This window comes from Oryctolagus cuniculus, chromosome 19 (genome assembly GCF_051225735.1).
Source record: "Oryctolagus cuniculus isolate XC-2025 breed Fujian yellow rabbit chromosome 19, ASM5122573v1, whole genome shotgun sequence".
In the NCBI taxonomy this organism is placed as follows: Eukaryota; Metazoa; Chordata; class Mammalia; order Lagomorpha; family Leporidae; genus Oryctolagus; species Oryctolagus cuniculus.
The window spans coordinates 3,246,351-3,267,666 of NC_142885.1; the positions used below are offsets into that span (position 1 = coordinate 3,246,351).

The 21,316-nt window shown below is 68.1% G+C and overlaps 1 protein-coding gene across 1 annotated transcript in view; it reads left to right on the forward strand.

The window, feature by feature from the left end:
- The window catches only part of DNAAF5 (dynein axonemal assembly factor 5), a 39,902-nt gene that overhangs the window by 17,548 nt on the left and 1,038 nt on the right, over positions 1–21,316 (forward strand). The window contains exons 4-12 of the mRNA XM_051835231.3: positions 781–899; positions 6,308–6,540; positions 6,796–7,008; positions 10,234–10,377; positions 12,060–12,228; positions 15,288–15,435; positions 16,179–16,329; positions 17,362–17,518; positions 18,854–19,045. Of these exons, the coding sequence (XP_051691191.2) occupies positions 781–899; positions 6,308–6,540; positions 6,796–7,008; positions 10,234–10,377; positions 12,060–12,228; positions 15,288–15,435; positions 16,179–16,329; positions 17,362–17,518; positions 18,854–19,045 (1,526 nt within the window). The remainder of the gene's footprint in view (positions 1–780; positions 900–6,307; positions 6,541–6,795; positions 7,009–10,233; positions 10,378–12,059; positions 12,229–15,287; positions 15,436–16,178; positions 16,330–17,361; positions 17,519–18,853; positions 19,046–21,316) is intronic.

The following is a 21,316-nucleotide window of genomic DNA, read 5'->3' on the forward strand; positions in this document are numbered from 1 at the left end:
CTGCCCTGTGTCCCTGCAGGGGGAGGGTGACTCAGCACACAGCTGCCCTGTGTCCCTGCAGGGGGGGTGACTCAGCACACAGCTGCCCTGTGTCCCTGCAGGGGAGGGTGACTCAGCACACAGCTGCCCTGTGTCCCTGCAGGGGGAGGGTGACTCAGCACACAGCTGCCCTGTGTCCCTGCAGGGGGGGAGGGTGACTCAGCACACAGCTGCCCTGTGTCCCTGCAGGGGGGGTGACTCAGCACACAGCTGCCCTGAGTCTGTGGGGAGGTGACTCAGCACACAGCTGCCCTGTGTCCCTGCAGGGGGAGAGTGACTCAGCACACAGCTGCCCTGTGTCCCTGCAGGGGGGGTGACTCAGCACACAGCTGCCCTGAGTCTGTGGGGAGGGTGACTCTCATGTAGCTGCCCCGTGTCCCTTCCGTGGCAGAGCCGTCTCAGTTGACGGCGGTCAGCTTGTCTGGTTTCCAGTGCTGTCCAGGACTGCACTTGCACCGCTGTGATCCTCCTCGGTGGTGGTCCCCCCTGTGTGGGGTCCCACAGCACCACCCCCACCTTGCTCAGCTGACAGGATCTGGCCCTGACAGGCAGGGTAGGGATGAGCCAGTTGTCCCTGGGATTGGATGTGTGTCCCTGGAGGAGCCCAGGTGCACCGTGGTCCCTGTGTATCCATGGAGGGATCCAGGCGCACCGTGGACCCTGTGGAGGAGCCCAGGATCTCCGTGGTCCCCGTGTGTCCGTGGAAGAGTCTGAGCGAGGCGCTCTCCTCTCGTTCCGCAGGCGGTCGGCTGCGGGCCTCTGGGAGCAGGTTGGGCTGCAGTGGCAGCGGGAGAACGAGGCGGACCTGAAAGATAAGCTGGACTTCGCCTCGCCGCCCCCACCCCATTTCCCCCTGCAAGGTGAGTGGCGCTTCCCCGGGGAACCACAAGGGATTCTGGGTGCCCCAGGAGGTGCCGGGCTGGGCGCTGTTCCCTGCACAGGGGCGTGGCCCCCGGGAGGCCAGCAGGTCCTGTTCCCCTCCTGACAGTTGCGCTGTGGAGAGGCGCGTGGGCTCCTGTGGGCCCCTGGAAGTGTCCGCGTGCACAGCTGGGCGGTGTCCGTGCCCGCCCCCCAGGTCTCAAGGCTGCGGGGCCTGTGGCGTCCTGGCACTGGGGGAAGAGTCCAGGTGACCAGGAAGGGGCCACTTTACCAGAAACAGCTCCAGGCGTGGGTCACGAGCCCCCGTGCCCCTCCTGTCCTCACCGGGCCACCAGTGCCTGGCCCCATAGCCCTGACGCTGCTCCAGAAACCCTGTCACTCCCGGGAGGAGGCTCTCCCTCGTGGGCTGTGAAATGCACCTGTGCATGCGTGTGCGTGTGCGTGTGTGTGTGTGTGTCTGTTTCTACTTATTCCAAAGGCAGGGCGACAAGACAGGGTCTGTGGCCTCCGGGTCACTCGCCAGGTAGCCACGACTACCCCGGCTGGGCCAGGAACTTGGTCCACATCTGAACCTCCCAGGGCGCGGTTAGCAGGGAGCTGGGCTCGGGGGTGGAACCAGGGCTGGGACGAGGGGCTGCAGTGTGGGGTGGGGGTAGAGCCTGGGCTGGGACGAGGGGCTCAGGTGTGGGGTGGGGTGGAGCCTGGGCTGGGACGAGGGGCTCAGGTGTGGGGTGGGGTGGAGTCTGGGCTGGGACGAGGGGCTCAGGTGTGGGGTGGGGGTGGAGACAGGGCTGGGACGAGGGGCTCAGGTGTGGGGTGGGGGTGGAGCCTGGGCTGGGACGAGGGGCTCAGGTGTGGGGTGGGGTGGAGTCTGGGCTGGGACGAGGGGCTGCAGTGTGGGGTGGGGGTGGAGCCTGGGCTGGGACGAGGGGCTCAGGTGTGGGGTGGGGGTGGAGCCTGGGCTGGGACGAGGGGCTCAGGTGTGGGGTGGGGGTGGAGCCTGGGCTGGGACGAGGGGCTCAGGTGTGGGGTGGGGTGGAGTCTGGGCTGGGACGAGGGGCTGCAGTGTGGGGTGGGGGTGGAGCCTGGGCTGGGACGAGGGGCTCAGGTGTGGGGTGGGGGTGGAGCCTGGGCTGGGACGAGGGGCTCAGGTGTGGGGTGGGGGTGGAGCCTGGGCTGGGACGAGGGGCTCAGGTGTGGGGTGGGGGTGGAGACAGGGCTGGGACGAGGGGCTCAGGTGTGGGGTGGGGGTGGAGCCTGGGCTGGGACGAGGGGCTCAGGTGTGGGGTGGGGGTGGAGCCTGGGCTGGGACGAGGGGCTCAGGTGTGGGGTGGGGTGGAGCCTGGGCTGGGACGAGGGGCTCAGGTGTGGGGTGGGGTGGAGCCTGGGCTGGGACGAGGGGCTCAGGTGTGGGGTGGGGGTGGAGCCTGGGCTGGGACGAGGGGCTCAGGTGTGGGGTGGGGTGGAGCCTGGGCTGGGACGAGGGGCTCAGGTGTGGGGTGGGGGTGGAGCCTGGGCTGGGACGAGGGGCTCAGGTGTGGGGTGGGGTGGAGCCTGGGCTGGGATGAGGGGCTCAGGTGTGGGGTGGGGGTGGAGCCTGGGCTGGGACGAGGGGCTCAGGTGTGGGGTGGGGGTGGAGCCTGGGCTGGGACGAGGGGCTGCAGTGTGGGGTGGGGGTGGAGCCTGGGCTGGGACGAGGGGCTCAGGTGTGAGGTGGGGGTGGAGCCTGGGCTGGGACGAGGGGCTCAGGTGTGGGGAGCCGTCCTAGCTGCTGCGCCACTCCCTGTCCCTTCTGGGCTGTTCTCTTAAATCCAGTACTGCACACCGACAAGAACAAACATGGGCAGGGGTGTAGCCCAGGCCGGCGAGTAACCCCCACCCCCACCCCTCCACCCCGGCCTGGTCAGTGCTGGCATGGCCTGAACTCAGACCCCTCTGGGGTCAGTGCTGTGAGCCGTGGAGGCTGGCGCCAGCTCCCTGGGGTCCCGTCTGCTCTGCTGCCCGACCCGGCCGCCGGCTGCCCCGCGGCCTCGCTCCCCGCGCTGTGAAGCTGGCCCCGGGGCCACGCCCTCTTGGGTGCGGGCAGGGTTTGCTCTGGCTCACAGTCAGTTTGAAAACGCAGTGTGTGTTGCAGATGCAGAGCCCAGGCAGAAAGGCCATGTGGGTGTTAGGCCTGCCCCTGCGCCGAGGGTGGGTTGGGTGCCTCCTCCCCAGCTGCTGGGCTCACTTTGCTGTGGTCGGACCTGGAAGCCAGACGGTGGCTCGTGTTCGTGACAGACGGGAGGTGTTTGAAAGCCGCAGGTGCGCCTGGCCCCGACTGTGTGTTGGGTGTGGGTTCTCCAGTGCCCATGGTGCTACCTGGTGCTCCCCGGAGCTCTGGTCACGCCTGGGATGCGCTGAGCACGTGTGGGGGCTGGAGCGGTTTGCTTGTCAGGATGGCCGTGAGCGGGAGGAGCACGGGCGGTGGCGGTGAACACGCGTGTGCTCGGGCGCCGGCTGGGGCCTCTGCCCTCCTCTCCCCCCGAGCGACGGCGCTTTCTGCCTGGTGAGTCCTGGGGGAAGCAGCCCCTGTGCAGGGTTCCCCTGGAGAGGAGCAGGCCGGAGCCGCAGCTCAGGCGACGTGGGCGTGGGCGTGGGCCGTCTACACAGCTGGGTGCTGGTAGTGTGGCCGCCTGACTCCCTCGAGTGCAGCTGAGAGCAGGGCCAGGATCAGCGCTGCTGTGTGCGCTCCGTGACCCTGGTGACCTCGCCCAGGGACAGGCCATGGCGGCTTGGCTGAGGGGCAGGAACCTGCAGCCCCGCAGGCATGCGGGCCATGGGGAGGGCGCCCAGTGTCCCTCGGCCCCTCCTGACCGCTGGCCTGGTCTTATCACGAGATCTGGGCATGAGCGGATTCGCTTCCCAGCTGAGCTGACTGTGTGTTCACGTGGAACGCCCTGGGAACAGAGCTGGGGTCGCTCCCGTACTGGCTCGTTCTGGAAGTCGCTGCTTTGGGGGCTTTTAGACGCCTGCTGCTTGAATTCACTTCATCAGCCAAGCAGTGGAATTCATTCTAACAAAGAGCCAGAGAGCCCCGTCTCCGCGACAGTGCTGAGGCCCAGCCGGCCCGTGGGGTGTGGCCTGGCCTGCAGGGACCCCCCAGTGCCCTCCCAGCTGGGGACACCACCATCAGCGCGGACTCAGATGAAGCAGTCGTGTGTGTGGAAGGGGCCGCTTAGGCGTGCGTGGGGAAGCTTTCAGTGCAAGAAAGCTGGAGACGGCCGTCCAGGCGTTCGGGGGGGCCGTGCAGCCACGCCACTGCTCATGCACGGCCGCAGGGCTGGACGTGTGGTCCAGGACCAGCAGCTCTGGGGGGAAGCAGCCGCTGTGGCGGCCAGCTCGTGGGCTTCGCAGCTTCACAGGCCCCGTCGTGTCTGCCACCACGGGGAGGTGGCACCAGGATGGAAAAGCAGCCCAGGCAGTAGTCAGCGAGCAGGTGGCCGCCTGGCACGCCTGGCACGCCTGGCCCAGGGTTCCCGGGGTTCTGTCTGCTGTGCTGAGATGGAACACGGCCTCAGGCCACCGCAGAGCCGGGAGCCAAGCCTGGGGACCTCCTGCGTGCCGGCCACAGGTCCCCGCGGCGGCCGTGTTCTCGGTGAGGCGGGGCACCTGCAGGCCGGCGCTGCTCCCTCTGCAGGGTCACGGTGAGCTCCTCTGAGCAGACAGACAAGCTGAGCCTTTGGGAGCTGACTCTGTAGCGTACGACCAGGAGGGACAGGAGTGGGCGCCGGAGGCGGGTCTGAAGGAAGGCTCCGTGGCGGGGGCGGGTCTGAAGGAAGGCTCCGTGGTGGAGGCGGGTCTGAAGGAAGGCTCCGTGGCGGAGGCGGGTCTGAAGGAAGGCTCCGTGGTTCTCGGTGTTAGAGTTAAGTTAAATCCTGCCTGGCGTGGCTCCGTTTCCACCTGCCGAGGGGCGTGAGTTTTTAAAGTCAAAGCCTCTGCACCAGGAGCGGGCGGCGTGGCGCGGCAAGTCGAGCCGCACTTGGGACGCCTCCATCCATGAGCGCCTGGTTCGAGTCCCAGCTTTTCTGATCTGGCTTCCACTGGCACTGGCCCAGGCCCAGCTGTTGCGAGATTTTTGGAGAGAGAACCAGCAGATGGTGGCACACCCTCTCACTGTATTCTCTCTCTGCTCTTCAAATAAAATAAATAAACAAACGAACCTTTGTTTAGGAAGGAGGAGAAAATCATTGTTTACCAAAAAAGTCTTTTAATCGAAATTCTCAGTCGGCTTTGTACAAATTGACAAACTGACCCTAAGGATGACGTGGAGTCATGGGCGGCCCGGAGCGGCGACGGGCAGAGACCAGCGCCTGGGATCTAGATGGCCCCCGGGTGCGGACAAGAAGTGGACGACACGTGTGGGCAGTGGGTTTCTGCTGGACAGCCTGTTGCCGACCACGCCCCGGCGGTGTGGGAGAATTAACCCAGGATGCACTGTGGCAGCCTGCGGCCTGGGCCGGGCGGCTCTGCTGGGCACGCGCTGTGACGGGAGTGACGGGGAGCTGGAGGCCGAGGGCTCCTGCGTGGCCAGGGTGCAGGCAGCCAAGCGGTTTGCAGAGACTTCGGTGAGGAAGGTGACCCTGACGCAGCCCACGGAGGAGGTTACGTTAAAGCCACAGGGACGGGGCCAGCGCGTCTGGGACTGGCTGCGGGGACAGTGACGCCTGAAACTGCCCCCCCCCGCCACGTGGCCCTGCCGTTCCAACCATCAGGGAACGTGATGGCACGGGTCCACTCACGGGAGCGCCCACCCACACGCACGCACAGCCGCGTTTGCAGCACTGCAGGCGGGAAGAGCTCCGTGCTCATCAGCAGGTGCAGGGGTCAGCAGTTGTGCAGGTCCGCGTCACAGACAGCCACGCCCCAGGACAGCCCTCGGCATCTCAGCCGGTCATGCATGTGACAGCCCTAGGCGACAGGAGGGGACACGCACTTGGCACGGCTGGGCACGGCCACGTCAGGACAGCCCTCGGCAGTGGAGGGGTGGTGCAGTTATCCCTGCACAGCTGGTTACGTCTCCTCACTGATGGCCACGTGACAGGACAGCCTTTGGGGACAGGAGGGGACGTACACTTAGCACAGCACGGCCGGTCATGAGTGTGTCCCACACAAGTCTGACGTGGCATTCTAGAACATGCCGGCTGATCTATCACAGATCTGTGGCTACACGGGCCGGGGGAGCGGTTTTCACAGGCACCCGCGGTGAGCTGGGCGCTGGCTGCGTGGCTTTGTTTCTGTCTTGAGAGTTTGGGGGCTCCTGTGGCCCTGTAGGGGTGCCTCACGTGGGTGACGGCACTGTCCACGGAACCACAGAAATTCTGAGTCTCATCGAGTTTCTCCCGTCCCCCAGAGAGCCGCCCGGTGCTGGGCTGTCGGGAGCTCGTCCGCAGGAACCTGTCCAAGGTGCTGCCCGCCATCTGCCATGACATCAGCGACTGGGTGGCGGGGACCAGGGTGAAGTCCGCGCGGCTGCTGGCCGTGCTGCTGCTGCACGCCGAGGACCACGCCACACAGCACCTGGAGGCCGTGCTCCGGACCCTGTGCCACGCCTGCGCCGACGAGGAGCCGGCCGTGGTCAGCAGTGTGAGTACGCAGCGTCGCGGGTCCTGGGACGTGGCCGTCTCCCTCAGCCCGAAACCCCGGCCGCCGGCTGTTGTCCCCACGATGGTGTTGCGTGGCCGTGTGGGGGTGGCCTCTCCGCTTGTGGAGAAGCCCCGGGGTCAGCCCACGCTGCTGTGTCCACGGCTGCACCTCCGGTCACCAAGGCCGTGTCCTGTGTCTCACACGGGCCTGTGGGGGGGCCCCGCCTCATGCCTGGCGTCCGCCGTGTCTCCGCAGTGCACGCGGTCTGCAGAGCTCGTCGGCGCCTTCGTCAGCCCAGAGGTGACGCTGAAGCTGCTGCTGCCCCTGCTGAAGCGGTCGCCCAGCCCCGCGGGCCTGCTGGTCCTCGCTGCCGTCATTCGGGGCTGCCCCCGGGAAGCCCTCCAGCCGCACCTGAAGGTCCTGGCCACGGAGCTGGCCCAGCCGCACATCTGCCAGGGCTCTGAGAGCGTAAGGGGTGCCGGGGCGCGGGGGGACAGGTCCCAGGGTTCCCGGCTGCTCCATGCCGAGCGTGCGCCAACCCCGGGCAGGGCCCAGGGTGGCCAGCCGCCTGTCGGGACCTCCAGCTGTGGCCGTCTGGATCCATGGCTCTCCCCTTGCTCGGCTGTACCGGCCACGCTGCCGGCGCCCTGTGGTCCGTGCCTGGCTTGCTGAAGGTTCAGGGCGGGCCACAGCCCGGCCGGGGAGAGTCCTGGACCTGCTGCTGCCAGCGGCCAGGGACAGGACAGGGCTCTGGGGACATATGTGCTCCCCCAGTGGCAAGGGCACGAATCTCGCTGCATGTGCCACACCCACGGCATGGCTGTGCACGGCCTCGTGTGGCATCCAGCGGATGCGTCTCAAATCTCTGGCCAGGGGCTCTGCACACAGGCCGGTGCACCTGTGTGGTGTGGTGAGCCCCCTGCGGCTGAGCTCGGGCGGCCGAGGCACTGGACCTCGCCCTGGGGACACTGTCCTGGACTTTGCAAGGCCCTGGCAGCGTCCGTCTGCACTGCCGGTGCTCCCCAGGGCTGCCTGTGCCGCGGCATCGACTTGGCCAATAACTGCTGGGCCCCAAAGGAGGGCTGGGGTCGGGGCTGGCGGCTGCAGCGGGTGGGTTCAGCTGTGGACAGTCATCTGTGCCCTGCTCTGTCCCCTGGTGGGGTGCCGGGTCCCAGCCGTGCCGTGGGCATCCCTGGGAGCCTGTCGGGCACAGGGAAGTGGGGGTTGGAGGGGCGGGAACGAGCTGCCCACCGCTGCCGCGTCAGCCCCAGCCCAGGCCCCCTGTGGGCCCCTCCCTACACGCACTGGCGAACCAGAAGCACCAGTTCCCCGCAGGCTGTGGCTGGGAGGGTCGTGTGCAGGGTTGTGTGCGCCGGGCCTGGCGGCAGAGCACGCGTGGGCTCTGTCTTCCTGTTGGTCACGGAGACTCGAGTCCCAGGCCGGGCCCTGCGAGCCCAGGTTCTGTGTTTGGTCCCCCACTTGTGGTTTCACAGAGGAGGCGTTCACACAGTGATGTCAGGACAGAGATGGAGCCCCGTCACACGCGTGCAGCCCCCTCGCGTGTGTAGCCCCATCTTCCTGTGTGCAGCCCCCTCGTGCGTGCACCCCGTCACACACGTGCAGCCCCCTCACACGCGTGGCCCCACCTTCCTGTGTGCAGCCCCCTCGTGCGTGCACCCCATCACATGTGTGCACCCCGTCACCCGCATGGCCCCATCTTCCTGTGTGCAGTCCCCTCATGCGTGCACCCCATCACACGCGTGCAGCCCCCTCACACGCGTGGCCCCATCTTCCTGTGTGCAGCCCCCTCATGCGTGCAGCCCCCCTCACACGCATGGCCCCATCTTCCCATGTGCAGCCCCCTCATGCGTGCACCCCATCACATGTGTGCACCCCGTCATCCGCATGGCCCCATCTTCCTGTGTGCAGCCCCCCCATGCGTGCACCCCGTCACACACGTGCAGCCCCCTCATACGCGTGGCCCCATCTTCCTGTGTGCAGCCCCCTCATGCGTGCAGCCCCCCTCACACACGTGGCCCCATCTTCCTGTGTGCAGCCCCCTCATGCGTGCAGCCCCCCTCACACGCGTGGCCCCATCTTCCCATGTGCAGCCCCCTCATGCGTGCACCCCATCACACGCGTGCAGCCCCCCTCACACACGTGGCCCCATCTTCTCGTGTGCAGCCCCCCCATGCGTGCACCCGTCACACGTGTGCAGCCCCCCCATGCGTGCACCCTGTCACACGCGTGCAGCCCCCCTCACACACGTGGCCCCATCTTCCTGTGTGCAGCCCCCTCGTGCGTGCACCCCGTCACACACGTGCAGCCCCCTCACACGCGTGGCCCCATCTTCCCATGTGCAGGTGAATGCAGCAGCCCAGCACCTGTCCAGTCCCCTCCCAAGCAGGAGGCCCTGCCGTGTGGTGCCCGTCTGCACCATGCCGGCCGCCGGGGCGTGGTTCCTGCTCCTGCAGTGACCCGTGGGTCACCGTGAGGAGAGCTTGGGGCAGGACGCGCTTTCTGGGCAATGAGGTTGTTATGTGTTTGCTCTCTGGGAGAACCGGGGCCGTAGCAGCATCCGGAACTGCGCAGCAGCAGGAAGAGCAGCAGCACGAGCGGCCCGGCCCCTTCCAGCCCGCCTGACCCACGCCGCGACTCCCTCCCTCCCTCCCGTAGAGTTACAGAGAGGGGTAGAGAGAGGTCTTCCATCAGCTGGTTCACTCCCCAGATGGCCTCAATGGCTGCAACTGGGCCAGGCCGAAGCCAGGAGCTTCCTCCAGGTCTCCCATGGGGTGCAGGGCCCAAGGACGTGGGCCATCCTCCACTGCCTTCCCAGGCCACAGCACAGAGCCAAATCAGAAGTGGAGCAGCCGGGACTCGAACCAGCGCCCATATGGGATGCCGGCACCGCAGACTGGCTTTACCTGCTGCGCCACAGCGTGGGCCCCACGTTTTCTTTTTAATTCTGAGGGGAGTGGGAGAGCTCTAGGGTGTCTAAGCAAATCCAGAACAGGCTGTTGTTTCTTGCTCTCTGTTAATATTACTTACTGGAAAGGCAGAGGGACGTGGAGCGTATGCTTCTGTCTGTGGGCTCACTCCCCAAACGGCGGCAACAGCCGGGGCGCGGCCAGGCCTCAGCCAGGACTCTGCTGGGTCATCCCACGGGGGCAGGGGTCTGAGCGCCTGTCTTCCCTGCTGGAGGCTGCATCGGGAGCAGAGCGGCTGGGGCTGGAGCCAGGCCTCGGGCGGGTGTGGGCGTCCCGGCTGATGGCGTAACTGCACTGCGTAACTGTCCTCAGCTGTCACTCGTGTGGGCTCTGGCAGGCAGCACCTGTACAGGCCACACGCCAGGGCCATTGCACACAGCACGCGTGCCTTCACTCTCTCTGGGTTCCGTGTCCCCCGTGTGCTCCTGTCGGGCTCAGCGCCCTGCACTGGAGGCACCTCAGGTGGTCTCCCTCTCGTGAGCTGCACGTGCTGTCCAGGGCCCCGACCACGAGCCCTGCCCGTGGGCCGCGCGTGCTGTCCAGGGCCCCGACCACGAGCCCTGCCCGTGGGCCGCACATGCTGTCCAGGGCCCTGACCGCGAGCCCTGCCCGTGGGCCGCGTGTGCTGTCCAGGGCCCCGACCGCGAGCCCTGCCCGTGGGCCGCGCGTGCTGTCCAGGGCCCTGACCGCGTGCTGTTCTCCCCAGGACGGCTTCCTGCAGAATCTGCTGCTGTGCGTGCAGGCCCTGGTGTCCGTGTGCCGGGAGGACTGCAGGGAGTGCGGCCTGCAGCTCGTGCAGGTGCTGGTGACCGTCATGGCCGTGCCGGGGACCTCGGGCCTCCAGGACAAGGTGAGCGCCCTGAAGAGGAGGTCGGGGCACCGCGGGCAGAGCTGGGCTCCGGGGCAGTGGAGTCGCACGGGAGCAGGCGGGACGGAAGGCTGCGTCGGGAGGGCTCGTAGGGCCGCACGTGTGGCTTGAGTTGGGCAGGGCCCCGTGGTCATCCTGGGTTACTGTGGTGCAGACAGCTGTGGTCTCTGCCCTGAGGGCTGGGCCAGCTGCTCCCAGGGCCCCCAGGCCTCCCAGCGCGGTGTGGGCCGGTGGACGGAGGCCTGGGTTACAGGCCAGCCGGCTTTGTCCCTGAGCGGTCACCCTTGGTTCCCCTGTGGGGTGACGTCCGTGAGTCCAGCCAAGTGGAGGTGCTAGGTGGGGAAGAGGCCGCCCAGCATCCAGCGTGTTCAGTCCCCCTGGTTCTGGTCCTGGTCCTGGTCCTGGTCCCAGACCGAGCCCCTGCTCTCTGTGGGTCCTCTGGGTCTGGCATCGTGAGCAGGTGCATGTCTGCTGTGCACGCAGCCTTGAGACATGCGTGGGGTCGGGGGGCCTCGGGGGCTCGCCCTGCTGAAGCGGTGGGGGTCCTGGGGAGCCTTAGTGCCGGAGCTGCCGTCCACTGGGGCGCTGTGGGGGGCCCTGAGTGCCGGAGCTGCCGTCCCCTGGGGGGCTGTGGGGGGCCTGAGTGCCAGAGCTGCCGTCCCCTGGGGGGCTGTGGGGGCCTGAGTGTCAGAGCTGCCGTCCCCTGGGGGGCTGTGGGGGGCCTGAGTGCCAGAGCTGCCGTCCCCTGGGGGGCTGTGGGGGCCTGAGTGTCAGAGCTGCCGTCCCCTGGGGGGCTGTGGGGGGCCTGAGTGCCAGAGCTGCCGTCCCCTGGGGGGCTGTGGGGGCCTGAGTGTCAGAGCTGCCGTCCCCTGGGGGGCTGTGGGGGCCTGAGTGTCAGAGCTGCCGTCCCCTGGGGGGCTGTGGGGGCCCTGAGTGCCCGGAGCTGCCGTCCCCTTGGGGGGCTGTGGGGGGCCTGAGTGTCTGAGCTGCCGTCCCCTGGGGGGCTGTGGGGGGGCCTGAATGCTGGAGCTGCCGTCCCCTGGGGTGTTGTGGGGGGCCTGAGTGTCTGAGCTGCCGTCCCCTGGGGGGCTGTGGGGGGCCTGAGTGTCAGAGCTGCCGTCCCCTGGGGGGCTGTGGGGGGGCCTGAATGCTGGAGCTGCCGTCCCCTGGGGGGCTGTTGGGGGCCTGAGTCTCTGCTGCCATCCCCTGGGGGGCTGTGGGGGGCCTGAGTGCTGGAGCTGCCGTCCCCTGGGGGGCTGTGGGGGCCTGAGTGTCAGAGCTGCCGTCCCCTGGGGGGCTGTGGGGGGGCCTGAATGCTGGAGCTGCCGTCCCCTGGGGGGCTGTGGGGGGCTTGAGTGTCTGAGCTGCCATCCCCTTGGGGGGCTGTGGGGGGCCTGAGTGCCAGAGCTGCCGTCCCTTGGGGAGCTCTGGGGGGCTGTGGGGGGGCCTGAATGCTGGAGCTGCCGTCCCCTGGGGGGCTGTGGGGGGCTGAGTGTCTGAGCTGCCATCCCCTTGGGGGGCTGTGGGGGGCCTGAGTGCCAGAGCTGCCGTCCCTTGGGGAGCTCTGGGGGGCTGTGGGGGGCCTGAGTGCTGGAGCTGCCGTCCCCTGGGGTGCTGTGGGGGGCCTGAGTGCCAGAGCTGCTGTCCCCTGGATTTGCTCGCAGGCTGAGGAGACCCTGGCCTCGCTGGCGGCTGTGGAGAAGGTGACGGGCAGCCGGGACCTCTATCAGAAGCACCTGGGCCCACTCCTGGAGGGGCTGACCGCCTCCCATGGCAGCTGGACCGTGCACGTGGCTGAGCTCATGCAGTTCTGCGTCGTCGTCACCCAGGCAGGTGAGCCCCTCCCCCGGTGGAGGGCCTCGGCGAGGGCCACTGTGCCACAGCCTGGCCGCTGCCCGCGGAGAGCGGGACCTGGGCGCAGCGCCTGGAGACGGCCGGGCAGACGCTGGAGGCCCTGGCTGGGGCCGCCCGTGAGTCAGCCGGGCCCGGGGCTTCTCCACGGCTCCTCTGTGTGGGCTGCTCCCCGCGGGCAGGGCGCCGGGACGGCGCTTTGAGGGAGGCCAGCGTTGCCGCAGACAGGGACGGCACCCCTCGGAGCTGGTCTCGTGCCGGGGCCCGGGGCTGAGCCCTGTGCGGCGCCAGCTGACTCGCGGCCTGTCCAGCGTGCTCTGTAGGGAGACGCCGTCTGCAGTTCACCCCGGCGCCTGCAGCCAGGAGCTGCCAGCAGGTTTCCCACGCACACGAGTGTCACCACAGCCTCCCGGGTGTGCACCAGGAGCCAGAGCCAGGACTGGGGGGTGCTGTGTGTGTGCCCGCTCAGCGTGTGGGTGCTGTGCGTGTGCCCACTCAGTCAGCATGTGGGTGCTGTGGGGGAGGACACGCAGTGAGCATGTGGGTGCTGTGGGGAGGACACGCAGTCAGCATGGGTGCTGTGGGGAGGACACGCAGTGAGCATGTGGGTGCTGTGGGGAGGACACGCAGTCAGCGTGGGTGCTGTGGGGAGGACACGCAGTCAGCGTGGGTGCTGTGGGGAGGACACGCAGTCAGCGTGGGTGCTGTGGGGAGGACACGCAGTCAGCGTGGGTGCTGTGGGGGAGGACACGCAGTGAGCATGTGGGTGCTGTGGGGGAGGACACGCAGTCAGCGTGGGTGCTGTGGGGGAGGACACGCAGTCAGCGTGGGTGCTGTGGGGAGGACACGCAGTGAGCGTGGGTGCTGTGGGGGAGGACACGCAGTCAGCGTGGGTGCTGTGGGGAGGACACGCAGTCAGCGTGGGTGCTGTGGGGGAGGACACGCAGTCAGCGTGGGTGCTGTGGGGAGGACACGCAGTCAGCGTGGGTGCTGTGGGGAGGACACGCAGTGAACATGTGGGTGCTGTGGGGAGGACACGCAGTGAGCATGTGGGTGCTGTGGGGGAGGACACGCAGTCAGCGTGGGTGCTGTGGGGGAGGACACGCAGTCAGCGTGGGTGCTGTGGGGAGGACACGCAGTCAGCGTGGGTGCTGTGGGGGAGGACACGCAGTCAGCATGTGGGTGCTGTGGGGAGGACACGCAGTCAGCGTGGGTGCTGTGGGGGAGGACACGCAGTCAGCGTGGGTGCTGTGGGGAGGACACGCAGTCAGCGTGGGTGCTGTGGGGAGGACACGCAGTGAACATGTGGGTGCTGTGGGGAGGACACGCAGTCAGCGTGGGTGCTGTGGGGAGGACACGCAGTCAGCGTGGGTGCTGTGGGGGAGGACACGCAGTGAGCATGTGGGTGCTGTGGGGGAGGACACGCAGTCAGCGTGGGTGCTGTGGGGGAGGACACGCAGTCAGCGTGGGTGCTGTGGGGAGGACACGCAGTGAACATGTGGGTGCTGTGGGGGAGGACACGCAGTCAGCGTGGGTGCTGTGGGGGAGGACACGCAGTCAGCATGTGGGTGCTGTGGGGGAGGACACGCAGTCAGCGTGGGTGCTGTGGGGGAGGACACGCAGTCAGCGTGGGTGCTGTGGGGAGGACACGCAGTCAGCGTGGGTGCTGTGGGGAGGACACGCAGTCAGCGTGGGTGCTGTGGGGAGGACACGCAGTCAGCGTGGGTGCTGTGGGGGAGGACACGCAGTGAGCATGTGGGTGCTGTGGGGGAGGACACGCAGTCAGCGTGGGTGCTGTGGGGGAGGACACGCAGTCAGCGTGGGTGCTGTGGGGAGGACACGCAGTCAGCGTGGGTGCTGTGGGGGAGGACACGCAGTCAGCGTGGGTGCTGTGGGGAGGACACGCAGTCAGCGTGGGTGCTGTGGGGGAGGACACGCAGTGAGCATGTGGGTGCTGTGGGGGAGGACACGCAGTCAGCGTGGGTGCTGTGGGGGAGGACACGCAGTCAGCGTGGGTGCTGTGGGGAGGACACGCAGTCAGCGTGGGTGCTGTGGGGGAGGACACGCAGTCAGCGTGGGTGCTGTGGGGAGGACACGCAGTCAGCGTGGGTGCTGTGGGGAGGACACGCAGTCAGCGTGGGTGCTGTGGGGAGGACACGCAGTCAGCGTGGGTGCTGTGGGGAGGACACGCATAGCCAGGACGGGGAGCACACGGAAATGCTGCACAGGGCAGGACAAACACCCGGGGCGGGGGCAGCCGCGGCTCATGGGGCTGAGTCCCCACCGCCCACGCGGACACCTGGCGGCGGGGACTCGCGGGCTGTGGCAGCCCTGCACGTGTGGGAAGCCCCCACGGAGCCTGTTGGGGTTGGGGTGGGCGGGTTCGCAGGGAACCTGGCTGGCACCGCAGCAGGACAGCGGAGGTTTTCAGGCCCAGCGCCCGCCCTCGCTCTGCCCCGCGCCTGCCTGCGGTCAGCGATGTCCTTCCGTGCGTGGGGTCCGTGGTGCTGAGCCACGAGCGACAGATGCTCTTGATTAACCCGGGCGTTAAACAGGAGCGCTAGGTCTGTCTCCGTGTGTGAGACAGCTGGCATGGGGTGGGCGTGTGCACAGGGACACCTGCTCCGCGTCCCAGCTCCCTGCTGGTGTGCACCCCGGGAGGCAGCGGGGGCGGCACGTGGGAGACCTGGGTGGAGCTCCCGGCATCTGTGGAGTGAACCAGCAAATAAATAAATGGGACTCCATCCCCCCCTCCCCCCATGAGACAGCAGCGCTCGGAGCTGCTGGGCGTCCCCTGGCGTCACAGAGCCCACAGGGTATGAGTGACGCGTCCTGGGGCAGGGGCGGGGCGATGGCTGCGGGCTCAGGAGCTGGCCGCCCTGGGAGGCAGGAAGCTCTCTGATGGCTGGTGCGGGAGGTCGGGGCGACGACGCTCTGTCTCCCGGGGTGCCCGCCTGGACGGTCCAAAGCAGAGGCCGCTGGGGGCGAGGGGGGCTCCCGCCGGCCGTCCACCTGCGCCCACACCGGCTGCTGTTCCGCAGGCCCGGCCATCGGAGAGGTGCTGCCCCAGGTGTTCCCCACGCTCAGGGCCTGCCTCCAGCCCGCCCAGGACCCACAGATGCGCCTGAAGCTCCTGTCCCTGCTGACCCAGCTGCTGCTCCAGCCGAAGGACACCGTCGACTCCCAGGGGTAGGTCGGACCCCGGTGTGCAGAGCCCGGGCTGGAGTCCAGGTAGGGGAAACCCGCAGTGTGGGGAGGGGTTCCCCTAGACACAGCCTCAGAGTAAGGGTGAGGGGTGGTCTCAGGATGCGGGGGGGAGGGGGAGGGGTGGTCTCTGTGGACTGTGTCCCCACAGTGCCCCGGGAATGGACCCTGGCACAGTCAGTGTGAGGTGGCGTCAGGTGATGGAGTTGTTGCTGTCCAGTGAAATGAGGACACCTGGGAGTCGGGGCTGGGGTAGTCGGAGCTTGTGGAGTTGGGGCTGGCATCTCCAGCCTGGGAGTTGGACTGGAACCCCCTGGCCTGGGAGTGGGGGCTGGGGGAGTCGGGGCTGGGGCCCCTGGCCTGGGAGTGGGGACTGGGGGAGTCGGAGCTGGGGCCCCTGGCCTGGGACGTGCTGTCAGGATTCCAGTCTGCCTGGCATTGGACCCTGGCACTGCCGACCCGTGCTGGGGTTTGGGGCGCTTGGTTCTCGTGAGCTCCGGGCTTCTCTCCCGTGAGGCCACCCAGGCCAGGCTCTGTTGCGATGCCCGTGACGGGTCCGAGCGTGGACAGCGGGGGCCGTGGCCGTCCCAAGGCCCCTCCCCGGCTGGCAGAGCTGGGAGCAAACTGCTGTGTGCAGAGTGGCTTGCCGGGCGGGCGGGTGTGTGTGCAGCAGTCCCGGCTCGGCCCCTCCCCCTGGCCTGCTCCGCCTCACGCCCTCTGCTTGGCAGGCAGTTCCACGGCTACCTGGAGATGGTGGTAAAGGACATCCTGGCGCCCAACCTGCAGTGGCACGCGGGAAAGACCGCCGCCGCCGTCCGCACGGCCGCCGTGGCCTGCCTGTGGGCGCTGACCAGCAGCGACCTGCTGTCGGCACAGCAGGTACGGCGGGGAGGGGGCAGAGGCCGCAGGGCGGCGGCGCAGGCTGCAGTGGCAGGAGGCTGTGTCCCGCTGTGGCCGTCTGAGCTGAAGCGGGACAGTTCCCCTGCCCCCGCTCGGCGTGTGCGCGCCACCTGCTGGTGGACAGAGAGGTTGCTCCTGACTGAAGTGGTGGCTGCGTGCCCGGGCCGCGTGTGTAGGACCCGTGCCTCACACGGAGTTGTGGATGCTGGGTCTCTAACAACCGCTGTCCAGGTTGGACAGAAACCGTTCGCCTGTGTAAGTCGTGTTGTCCACAGCTTTGTCTACATTTGTGTACCTGAAAGGCAGAGTGACCGCAGCACGGGTCCTCCATCCTCGGGTTCACTCCCCAGATGGCTGCAGTGGTCAGAGCTGGGCCAGTCCGGGAGCCAGGAGCTTCTTCCGGGTCTCCCACGTGGGTGCAGGGTCCCAGGCACTTGGGCCTTCTTCCACTGCATTTCCAGGCCACCAGCAGGGAGCTGGATCGGGAGTGGAGCAGCCAGGACTTGAACCAGTGCCCAGGGATGTGGGCGCCACAGGCCACGGCTGTGCCCACTGCACCGCAGTGCCGGCCCCTCGGTTACATTTGTGTCAGGCCGGGTGCTGGGGCTCCGTCAGAGGGCCGGGATTGGACCCTGGCGCTGCGTCCGTCTCCGGCTTCCAGCTGGTGCAGCCTGGGAGATGGCGGCGATGCCTCAAGTGCTGTGCCCCCGCCACCCATGTGGAGGACCCAGACCGGGCTCTAGGCCCTGGCCTTTGCAGGCGTTTGGGGAGTGAGGCAGCGGGCGGGGGCGGCCCTGTTTCATGTGATAAGTAACTGGACAATAAGCAAGGCGCGAGGGTCACGGCGGGCGGGCGGCGGAGGCCAGGTCGGTCAGCATCGCGGTGGGCGGGTGGCAGAGGCCAGGTCGGCCAGTGTTGCGGCAGGCGGGCGGGCGGCGGAGGCCGGGTCGGCCGGTGTTGCGGCGGGCTGGCGGGCGGCGGAGGCCGGGTCAGCCCTGTGTGCTGTGGCAGGTGGTGGCCGTGAGGGAGGCGCTGCTGCCCCAGCTTCTCACCACCCTGGAGGACGACTCCCAGAGGACACGGCTGACGTCCTGTCGCATCCTCGACACGTTTTTAAAGAGCTGCGGAGCCGCGAGCGACCCGGACGCGTTCCTCAAGATCTACCCGGGTAGGGCGAGCTCGGTCTCAGGGCGCTGGTGTGCGGGCTTTGTCAGGTTCCTGTGGCTACAGGAAGGCGAGGGTCGGGTGCTGGATCAGACGTCTCTGCACGGCATGACCCAGGGCGGCAAGTGTACCGGGCGGGCGCCCCAGGGCTGCCAGGCCCCGCCTGGAGCAGGAGCGGTGGCCAGGCCCCGGCGTGAGAACAGGACCCTGGGTGGGCTCTGCGGGCTCCGGCTGTGCTGGCGGCAGGGAGTGCCGGTGTGGCCCCAGTGTCGCTGCCAGACAGCTGACAGGGGCCGGGCACAGGGGGAGGCGGCCCACCGCGGGGGGTGCACCTGCAAAGCATCCAGAGCCCACGGGAGCCTCCTCACAGCCCGGTGAACCCGCAGAAGCCGGAAGGGAAGCAGAGGACGGGGTGGCAACTCTGGGGGCCCAGCAGTGGCTCTGCCGACTGCGGGAACGAGGACCCGGGTGGACGGGGGTGGACACAGGGCCTTGTGCCTCTGTGTGCCCGAGACACTTCGTAAGTTCAAGGTTTCCTGGAAAAGAGTGCTTAGTTGGGTTTTTAAAAAGATTCGTTTACTGGGCTGGCGCTGCAGCTCAACAGGCTAATCCTCCGCCTAGCGGCGCCGGCACCCCGGGTTCTAGTCCCGGTTGGGATGCCGGATTCTGTCCCAGTTGCCCCTCTTCCAGGCCAGCTCTCTGCTGTGGCCAGGGAGTGCAGTGGAGGATGGCCCAAGTGCTTGGGCCCTGCACCCCATGGGAGACCAGGAGAAGCACCTGGCTCCTGCCATCAGATCAGCGCAGTGCGCTGGCCACAGCGTGCCGGCCGCAGCGGCCATTGGAGGGGGAACCAACGGCAAAGGAAGACCTTTCTCTCTGTCTCTCTCTCTCTCACTGTCCACTCTGCCAGTCAAAAAAAAAAAAAAAAAAAGATTCGTTTACTCGTTTATTTGAAAGGCAGGATAGCATTCCTGAGACTGCACCTGGGAAGCAGCGGAGGCTGCCTGAGTCCTTGGGCCCCTGCCCCCACGGGGGAGACCGGGGTGGAGCTCCGGGCTCCTGGCTCCAGCCTGGCCCGGCCCTGCCGCTGCAGCCCTCTGGGGAGAGAGCCAGCGGGTGCAGAGCCCGTGTCTGCCCGGCCTTGCAGATAAGTCAGTGAACCTGACAGGGACGGGAGAGGAAGGAGGGAACTGCCAGCAGGGGGCGCTGTGCTGGCCCGGTGCTGTGCAGAGCCCGTGCTGCCCGGGTCTGGAGCTGCTGGGCAGTTGTGGGAGCGGCCGCGTGGGCTTCGTCCTGGGTGAGCCCCGAGGTCACTGTCGCCCCCTGCCCCTCCTGCCAGAGCTCCTGAAACGCCTGGACGACGTCTCCAACGAGGTGCGGGTGGCGGCGGCCTCCACCCTGGCCACGTGGCTGAAGTGCGTGGGGAGCGCCGAGGGCCGGGCTCAGTACCAGGGCGACGTCCAGCACCTGTACAGGGAGCTCCTCGTGCACCTGGACGACCCCGAGAGCGCCATCCAGGACGCGGTTTTAGGTGAGGCCTCCCGGAACCGCCCGGCGGGGCCCGTGTGCTGTGGGCCGGCGCCTGGGCCTGCGGTCAGGGTGTGCTTCTGGACCGCACCCCGTGGGGTCACACAGGCCTCTGCCGGCCATTCTCACGTCGTCTCTGTGCGCACGTGGGCGTCCGGGACGGGTGGCTCAGGCTGAAGAGCCCGGCCTTGCTGCTGGCCTCGTGGTTCAGGAGGGAAGCATGTTCTTGTCTCAGAAAGAGAGGAGGCGCCAGCCACCGTCCCCCGGGTGTTAGAGAGAGAGAGAGGAGGCGCCAGCCACCGTCCCCCGGGTGTTAGAGAGAGAGAGAGAGGAGGCGCCAGCCACCGTCCACCGGGTGCTAGAGAGAGAGAGAGAGAGAGAGGAGGCGCCAGCCACCGTCCCCCGGGTGTTAGAGAGAGAGAGAGAGAGGAGGCGCCAGCCACCGTCCCCCGGGTGCTAGAGAGAGAGAGAGAGAGGAGGCGCCAGCCACCGTCCCCCGGGTGTTAGAGAGAGAGAGAGAGAGGCGCCAGCCACCGTCCCCGGGTGCTCCCCCGATGCCTGCAGTGGCCAGAGTCAGTGGCCAGGTCTCCCACACGTGGCACCACTGTGTAGAGAAGGGTGGGGCCGTGACTGTTCCAGCTGACCCCACCAGGGGTCGTCCCCTGCCCGCGGGGCAGCTGGCCATGCCCTTGTCACATCCCTGGGAGACCTCAGCTCTTAGTGGGGTGGCGGCCACACCGGTCGGGGTTAGAGGAGGGCCCACGCCTACCGTGGCAGGCATATGATCCGTGGGATCTGGTTTCTCGTGTGAGTCGGGTCTTGTCCTTGGCCGCGGCACTGTGGGCTCTCCCCGAGAACATGGCCCTGAATCCTGGCCTCGGCTTGTTTGCGAGTGGGTGGGCGAGCCCACAGCAGGGGGTCTGGCCGCCAGGCGAGTGCTCTCTGGGTGCTGGGGAGACAGGCGACTCGGGCCGCAGCCGTCGTGCTGGTGCTGGGTTGGGCCCCAGGACCCACCCTCCACTCCCCGTGGCCCCCAGATTCCCTTGGTACACCCAGCCCCGCCCCATCTCCGTCCATTCTCCGTCCTCTGCTGGTCCTCTGCCCACCTTGGAGTGGTCACTTCATGTCCCAGCCACAGCCTGGGGCTGACCCACATCCTGTGGGCAGCTTCACCCCTCTGCTGTCCCGCACAGCCTCCCTCGGGGCCTCGCTCTGCCCCACCATCCCCCCAGCCGCCTAGCCTCTCCCAGGAACTGGGAGCACCCCCACTTCTGCTACAGCACAGACCCTGGCCCTCCCCTCCCGCGAGCCTCCCCCCACCCCCTGCCCTACCGAGGCACCTGCAGGCTTGGCCGCTCCTCGTGCCCGCGCGCGCACAGTGCCCCTGCTCCCTCCCTCGGCGCCCTCCCCACCTGCCGGCCCCATCCTCGGCTCCCCGCATGCGTCCAGCTGCCTGGTGGACACTGATGCCTGACGGTGTCGCAGCCTCTCAGGGTCGCAGGGGTCTGCCAAGGGGCTCCCTGCAGCGCCCGCTGCCTCCCCCTCCCACTTTCTCTCGTGCATGGCACTGTGGACCCCAGACGCTTTCCCGCTTACCCCTGCCAGCACAGGGCGTGGGTGGGCCTTGTGTTGTCGACGCAGGCAGGCTGCCGTGGGCACGGGCTAGAGGCGGCAGCGCCAGCAGCTGCTGCTTGGCCTTGACGTGAGCCGCGTCCTGGGTCCAGTGCCACATGGACACCCTGTGTCCCAGGGCCAGTGCCACGTGAGGCCCTGTGTCTGGGTCCCACGGTGCCATGCAGAGACCCTGCATCCCGGGCCCAGTGCCACGTGGAGACCCTGCGTCCCGGGCCCAGTGCCACCCGGAGACCCTGCATCCCGGGCCCAGTGCCACCCAGAGACCCTGTGTCCCAGGCCCAGTGCCATGTGGAGACCCTGTGTCCCAGGCCCAGTGCCACCCGGAGACCCTGCGTCCCAGGCCCAGTGCCACCCGGAGACCCTGCATCCCGGGCCCAGTGCCACTAGAGACCCTGTGTCCCAGGCCCAGTGCCACTAGAGACCCTGTGTCCCAGGCCCAGTGCCACCCGGAGACCCTGCGTCCCGGGCCCAGTGCCACGTGGAGACTCTATGTCCAAGGCCCAGTGCCGCGTGGAGACCCTGCGTCCCAGGCCTAGTGCCACGTGGAGACCCTGCATCCCAGGCCCAGTGCCACGTGGAGACCCTGCGTCCCAGGCCCAGTGCCACACGAGGCCCTGGAGGGCCTCCAGTGATGCCAAGT